At 31.3% G+C, this 7500-nt stretch overlaps 2 protein-coding genes across 8 annotated transcripts in view; one reads left to right on the forward strand and one right to left on the reverse strand.

The window, feature by feature from the left end:
• Positions 1–3291, reverse strand: part of LOC122252388 (uncharacterized) — a 14693-nt gene extending 11402 nt beyond the window's left edge. For all 7 annotated transcript variants that reach the window (XM_086546191.1, XM_086546188.1, XM_086546182.1 and 4 more), the window contains exons 1-3: positions 3233–3291; positions 974–1166; positions 320–556 (exon numbers count right to left, since the gene is read on the reverse strand). In XM_086546191.1, the coding sequence (XP_086402317.1) occupies positions 320–556; positions 974–1166; positions 3233–3264 (462 nt within the window). In that variant the 5' untranslated portion in view covers positions 3265–3291. The remainder of the gene's footprint in view (positions 1–319; positions 557–973; positions 1167–3232) is intronic.
• Positions 3292–6156: 2865 nt separating this feature from the next.
• LOC122252392 (cell division cycle protein 23 homolog) overlaps positions 6157–7500 on the forward strand; it is a 10360-nt gene continuing 9016 nt past the window's right edge. The window contains exon 1 of the mRNA XM_086546200.1: positions 6157–6338. Within this exon, the coding sequence (XP_086402326.1) occupies positions 6160–6338 (179 nt within the window). The 5' untranslated portion in view covers positions 6157–6159. The remainder of the gene's footprint in view (positions 6339–7500) is intronic.

The following is a 7500-nucleotide window of genomic DNA, read 5'->3' on the forward strand; positions in this document are numbered from 1 at the left end:
AAAAAAATATATTCCAACTCCAGTACAGGGGAAACCTTTAGCTACAATCTTTATACCTGATTTATGCAAATTTTACGGATCTAAAGACCATACATTATCAAAAAATATCAATTGATACCAATAAAAATATATTGATAATAGCTAAAACAGAACATCATAATGCCTGAAAAAAATATAAAACAATATGATATAAAAATACCATCAAAATGTAATCATACATATAAAACTAACAGTAAACTATAGTTATATAGCAATAACTACAGAAAATAACAGAACATATTAAATAAAAGCCATTGACAATATGCCCGACAAAGCACACCTTTTTTGAACTGCTGAATGCCTGGAGACGCATCTTCTGCTCGTCGAACTGCCTCTGCTTCATGATCTGCTCGTACATTTTCTTCTGCTCTTCTGCAACCTTCTTCTGCGCCTCGGCCCATTGCTGCTGTTGCTGGTACTGCTTCTGTTGAAGGTGTTGCTGGTACTGCTGTTGCAGATGTTGCTGTTGCTGTGGCATGGGCTGTACGCCTACAGTGGCTCCTGACAGACCCATTTGCTGTGTGGAATAATGGGAAGATTAATAAACATGACATGAATAACATCCAATATGTTATATTCACATTTGCATTTTTTAATGAACACACATCATTTTCCTTTTAAGTGAATGGTATTTTCATGATCAAATTCACTTAGTGCTGGCAAGTTATTAAATCAAAAAAATATTGAGCACATAGAAGAATCAATGTGATGAGAGATGAATTGACAAATGATCCATTATAATACGTAAAACAAATAATCACAAACAACGAATAAGTGAAAGATACCTGGAAATCATTATCCCATATTAAAACTAAAAGAAAGAGAGAAGAAAGTGGGCAAGAGAAACTGAATTAAAGAGAGAAAAAGAGCATGAACTGAGAAAGAGAAACACAGAAGGAAAGGATAATTGCCACAACCATCCAAGAAAGCATACCTGAGCTGCCATAAACTGCTGCTGTTGCCAGTTTGCCACTTGGGGTGCCATCTGCTGGACTTGACCCCCCATCATCATGTTACCTGGCTGTTGCTGCACCACTCCGAAGCCGAGGGGAGGCATGCCCATCCCGAGACCCCAAACTGGGCCTGCATTTCTTACACCAGCGCCAGCAGCAGGCATCTGGCCTGGTCTGCGGAGAAAAAAATGATCGTTTAAATAAATGATGACCAGGAAATTGTAAAAAAAAATAATAATAAATAAATAAAATAAAAACTGAAATCGTATACTTTTGGGGGAGGGGTATCATTCTATAATGCCATTTACTTGTAACTGATAACAGGTATTACAGATAACACTTGATCATCTTATCAGAACAAAATAAAAAATACATGAACTACATCTTCAATCTCTAAATACTGATAAAAAAAACATGTCAAAAATGAATACAATTATCATTATTATGTTCATCATAACTTTTTTCTAAATATATATAATCAAAGTATAAATTATTCTTAAAAGTTTGAATACATACATACAATAATCTTTACTCAAAGCTGTTGTTTGACTATCATCATCAACTTCTTTTCTGAGACAAGACTTAAGATACCACCCTAGTGCCCAGACCTAGACATGCTACCTGGATAACTAGAAGATCCAAACCTAGTGTGTTTGTTGCCCAGATGAAAGTCCATAACAATTCATCTTTGCTAATACTGTGTTCTTTTGCTGTGATAAAACCATTGAAGTATTCATAATTCCCTTCTCAAGTGATTCATTTGAGAAGTGCGGATAATCATAACTCAAAGGCACACTTGTAAAAAGGATGAGAGTTGTCGTTCTTATCCAAAACTGCTCAGGATTCTTTTTTTCTTTCTCGTTGAACCCATAATAAAACCAAAAGGGAGTTAAGGTAAAAACTGAGGAAAGGCTATCATGCTCCATGTTGCATTAGATGTGGGTGGAGTGTAAAGCTCTAAAAATCGCCCTTGAATAAATCTTTCATATGTAGATCTTTTGGTTGTATAACGCATGTAAAACCCATGAAAAAATGTCCATGGAGCCAAATCATTACAATAACTATATCAATACTATAAAAATACCAAGTATATCTTAAAACAATATACTCTTTGAGGATATTTGGTCAACATCATTCTTCTTTGGTAAATTACAATTAGTGCTGAGTATAAACAGATGTACATAAGGCAAATCTTTAAAAAAAACACCTGAAGCAGCTCCAAAACAGGACTTTTCTCTCGTAAATCATAAAAAGTGTGTTCTATCCAAATCCAATTGAACATGAGCGGACCTGTGATGGTTGCCCACAATCTGAGAACCAAAATGATAATGGTGGAGTTCAACTGATCACTGTGGCCAACAAACCTACGGCAAGTAATTTCTGGCTAGACAGAGATTGCACTGGTTCCTTTTTAAACCCTTCTGGGAAAACTACATCTTATGATATCCAGTCAGGGCTGGACAACTTATGATATTGTGTGTATTTTCTATTGTTTTCTAAACTCATGGTGTGATATTCGAGTCTATATGATATATAAGCAAACTGATACTAACAAGAATTTGCTATAATGCCCTCGTTACACTACTGCTTGTAATTTCAGCAAAAGGAAACATGCAGTACCAAAGCGATTCAACCTATGAAACATGCCCATAGAGGAAGGGTACAAGACGCATTACCAGAAGGGTCTATAGGCTTTCTATACGATAAGAATATACATGGAACAGTTTCATTGGCTTTTGGCAACAAAGTATAGATCTTTTTGCACAGTAAACAATCATCCACAGTTGCCAAATTACTAGAATGCCTAAGACTACGTTGCAATAAGTGCGTGACTGGAAAAACAATAATAAGCGTCCAGTGCTTAGAAATTTCTAGATAATTCGACATGTATACATAAAAAATAAAACATATCATTCCTTCGAAATACACATACCGCATACAAATTCACCCCAACCCTCTTAAAAACAAACCCCTAAACCACACAAACACACAACAAACAAACAAAACAATACCCCCAAAATAACACACTAAATCATAAAAGCAAAAACGAAAAAACAAAAAAAACGAAAAAAAGAAATTACGAGAAAACCTCTCCCACCACCACAAAAATACCAAAAAAACACCTACCAAACCTCCATTAAAACCCCAAATCAAAACACAGCCCTCTATTCCAATCCCCAAATACCTTAAAAACCTCCTAAACCCCTTAAAAACAAGTCTCTCAACCCCATAAACCTCACCTGATGGGAATATTGCTGGCGCTGTTGGACATGTTTTGGTTCCGATGACACTTTCCTGAGACAGGGGATACGAGCCTAAGATTTTATTTTTTATTATTATTATTATTTATTTTTTTATTCTTTTTTTTTACGATGATAAAGAATGATATTATAAAAGAACGTTGGTAAGGATAATTAAGAAATTTTATTTATTATTATTATTATTTTTTTATTATTTTTTTTTTGACGATGATAAAGAATAATATCATAAAAGAACGTTGATAAGGATAATTAAGATGATATTATTAAGGACAAAGTTTTTGATACTGATAAAAGATAATAATCACAAGAAAATAAAAGGAGAAAAAAGAAAATGATGATGATAATAATGATAAAACGATGATAATGCTGTGATAACACTGTCAACAACGATAATAATAAAGCTAATGATAACAACAATGATAAATGATAATGATGATAAATGATCTATATAACGACAATAATAAAAATGATAACAATAATAATGATGATAATGATAATGATAATGATAACAATAATGATGATGATAATAATAATGACAATAATAACCATATCAATGATGATGATAATGATAATGATAATAATGACAATGAAAATAACATTTATAATGAGGATGATGATAATAATGATTATAGTAATAGTAATGATAATGATAATAAACAATGATAATAATGATATATACTGATGCTAATGATAATGAAGACATTAATGATAACAATGATAATAATGATGCTAATGACAATGATAGATATTGACAAATATAATGATACTGATAACAGTAATGACAATAATAGTAAAAGTAATAATAATGATATCAATAATGATAACGATAACGGCAACAAAGCGATAACAGTAAAGATAATAGGGATAATATGATAATGATTATGATAGCAATAGTAATACTGCCAATGTTAATAATAATTAGTATCATAATAGTAATGGTAATACTAATGATGGTAATGACGGTTGATAATTATGATTATAATGATAATAATAATGATGATAATGATAATAGTAATAATGATGATAATAATAATAATAATAATGATAATAATAATAATAATAATAATAATAATAATAACAATAATAATAATAATAATAATAATGATAATAATAATAATATTAATAATGATAATGATAATAATAATGATAATGATAATAACCACAGATTACCACTAATAATAATAATGATAATAATAATGATAATAATGATAAGAATAATAATGATGATTTTAACAATAATGATGATTTTAATAATAATGATAATAATTATAATAATAATAATGATAATAATAATAATAATAATAATAACAAGGATAAGGATAATAATAATGATAATGATAATAACCACAAATTATTTCTACTAATGATAATAATCATGATAATGATAATAATGATAATAATAAAAATGATGATTTTAATAATAATGATAATAATAATAATGATGATGATGATGATGATAATAATGATAATAATAATAATAATAATAATAGTAATAATAATAATAATAATAATAATAATGATAATAGTAATAATAATAATAATAATAATAATAATAATAATAATAATGACAGTAGTAGTGATAACCGAGACACCAGTAGAACTGAAAAGCTATTATCGACGTTCTTAACTCGGTAATAAGGACGAAAATCCTATATAGCCGACGGAACAAACCTCGGCTTGCTGTGGCCTGACACTATACTGACTTCAACATCTGATTCATGATGGATAATTAGTTCATTAAGAGACCATTATCAGATATCACGGTCATTAGCTGAGAGGATAATTAAGTGGGTATGGTGAGGTTGTTAAAACTATCATTATTTCTCTTTAATGCGAATGAAATTAGTTGCGAACGGAGAAACCTTCAAATTATGTGAATATGTTTATATATATATGTTTATGAGAAAATATCACCCCTTCTTTATTGAAAGGAATATAGAAGGAAAACCTCAATGCAGAGCTTCAGTTTTAGAAATAAATTTTTAATAGGGAGGGATGAAAAGAAGGTTGTTTCCTATTGATAGATTTTTCGGTTTCATAAGGATGATAAAGATGTATGATCAGTAACAATAACAATAATGATGATGATGATATGATAATGAGGATAATGAAGGATGAGATTAATTATCATTATTATTATCATTAATAGTTATCAATGTCATTAATATCGTTGTTACTTTTGGTATAGTCTTTGTTACAGTTTGGAATGCTAAGTTAATAGTTATTTGTATGTTGTATAATTTTATTTATTAATTTCCATTTTTTCATATATAGGGGATTCCGTTCTTTGAGTCTAATATGTATATTTGTGCCAATAAAAAAAATAAGCTATCATATACCTATTTACAGCTGTCTGGATCAGCTGGTATTTCATCAACCAAAAATATCATTAAGTGATGAAGACTTGCTAACTCGAACTGCTCTTAATTCTTGATAAACCTTAATTGGGAATGATGAAAATTATGAACAGCTCTTCTTTGTGCCAATGGAAATAGATTCTTCTTCAGTCTACAGCGCTTGAATGTCATTTCATTTTGTAAAAGAAAAGCGAAGGAAATCGGATGGAAAGTACTTTTAAGAGACTTTTTGGGTAGCACGTCCGTATTCTTGGTAAAAAGGACTTATAATAGACCAATTTACTATGTCTTGATGATAGTTAGCAAATACGTCCCGCCGAAATTTAAACTCAATGGCGGGAAAAATATGTATACTACGAACCTATACATAGTTCATACCATGGATAAATCGTGAAACTATAGTATATATCTTACTCTAAAGAATAATAGCAATATCAACAAAAAGAGAATGACCTAAATTACCTCTCATAACCCTTACGGACACAGAAAATAAAGCCCGGAAAAATGTTAATACGTCCTTATCCCGCCACCGGTGTTTACAAACAGGCAATGGCGAGACACGAAGACCTCGCAGACAAGTCTTCGGGGAGATTCGGGGACATTTCTCGGCCGGGAAGACCTTCCTCGCCCCCACACAAGGACATGGAGTTCCTGAGGGCGCTGAAGAAGGACGTGATGGTGGCCAGGGAGCAGTGTTACCTCCGGGGACTCCTACAGACGACCAAGTGGTAAGTGGGGGAGTTCACAAAGGGTCTTCAAAGATACGGGTTTGACGTTTCGGGTTTGGATTTTGGTTTTTGGTTTTGGATTTTCATTTTCGTGGTGGGATTTTTTGGTTTGGTTTTGAGGATGAGTGTTGTGATTTGTGTTTGAATTTGACTTTTTTTATATTTTGGATTCTAGGTTTGGATTTCGTGACTTGAGGTTTTTGTCTTTTGCTCTAGTTTAGATTTTGAAGTTAGATTGTTTTAGTTTCTGGATTTGACTTTGACGTTTATGTCTTGTTTCTGATCTTGTTATATTCTGATTAACTTTTTTTTTTATTTCAAGTTTGATTTTAAAGTTTCCTGTTCAGATTGTAGGTATAATGTTGAGGTTTCCTATTTGGATTCTGGGTTTAATTTTTATGTTTTGTGTATTGATTCTGATCTAGATTTGACATTTTATGGCTAATTTTATGTGTGGTTTAGAAGCTTCTATGCTGTATCTAATTTTATTATATATTGATGCTTCTTTTAAGGAAGCTGGCCAGAAATTTGACATTCCATATTTGGATTCTAGTTGCTTCTTTCCATTTGGTGTTTGGAATTATTGGAAACATATAAATAATGCCTATGCACCCACCATTGGCCTAAAAATCCATAAACACAAACTAATGGCTACCAAACTTCTACTATGTATATTCTGGGTTGATGGAGCTTGTAGACCTCCCACTCCCATCAAGTAATTTAAATAGACAGCCATTATAACTATGAGTAGTGAGTTCTGTAAACGTCTGGTTAATAATTACTGTATTATTGTACAAGGTGATATATTATGAATTCTAAGACACTTTTCATCCACATTTTTGTTAGAAATTGGAGATTAGAATATTATTTGATATGTTAGTATCTATTTGAATTAGTAGATTATATGTCCTTATGCAAGTTTGTAAGAGTTATGTGTCCATAGTGTTCCAAGATAAAGAAAAACAAATAGTACTGCCTGGCAAAGAAATTAGGATGACACTCTGCTATATGAATTAATATGTGCAATTGACAGATTATGATGATAGTCACACTGGTACAAGCCATACTGGATAATACAATGTTCTGTAAAAAGAATCTCTTGTGTGTAGTAAAGCAATTTATTTTACTGTTTTTTTTCTATTTCAAAGTATGTGGATACAAT

Source organism: Penaeus japonicus, unplaced genomic scaffold (assembly GCF_977035675.1).
Source record: "Penaeus japonicus unplaced genomic scaffold, GWHDUDI00000001_assembly GWHDUDI00000002, whole genome shotgun sequence".
NCBI classification, from domain to species: domain Eukaryota; kingdom Metazoa; phylum Arthropoda; class Malacostraca; order Decapoda; family Penaeidae; genus Penaeus; species Penaeus japonicus.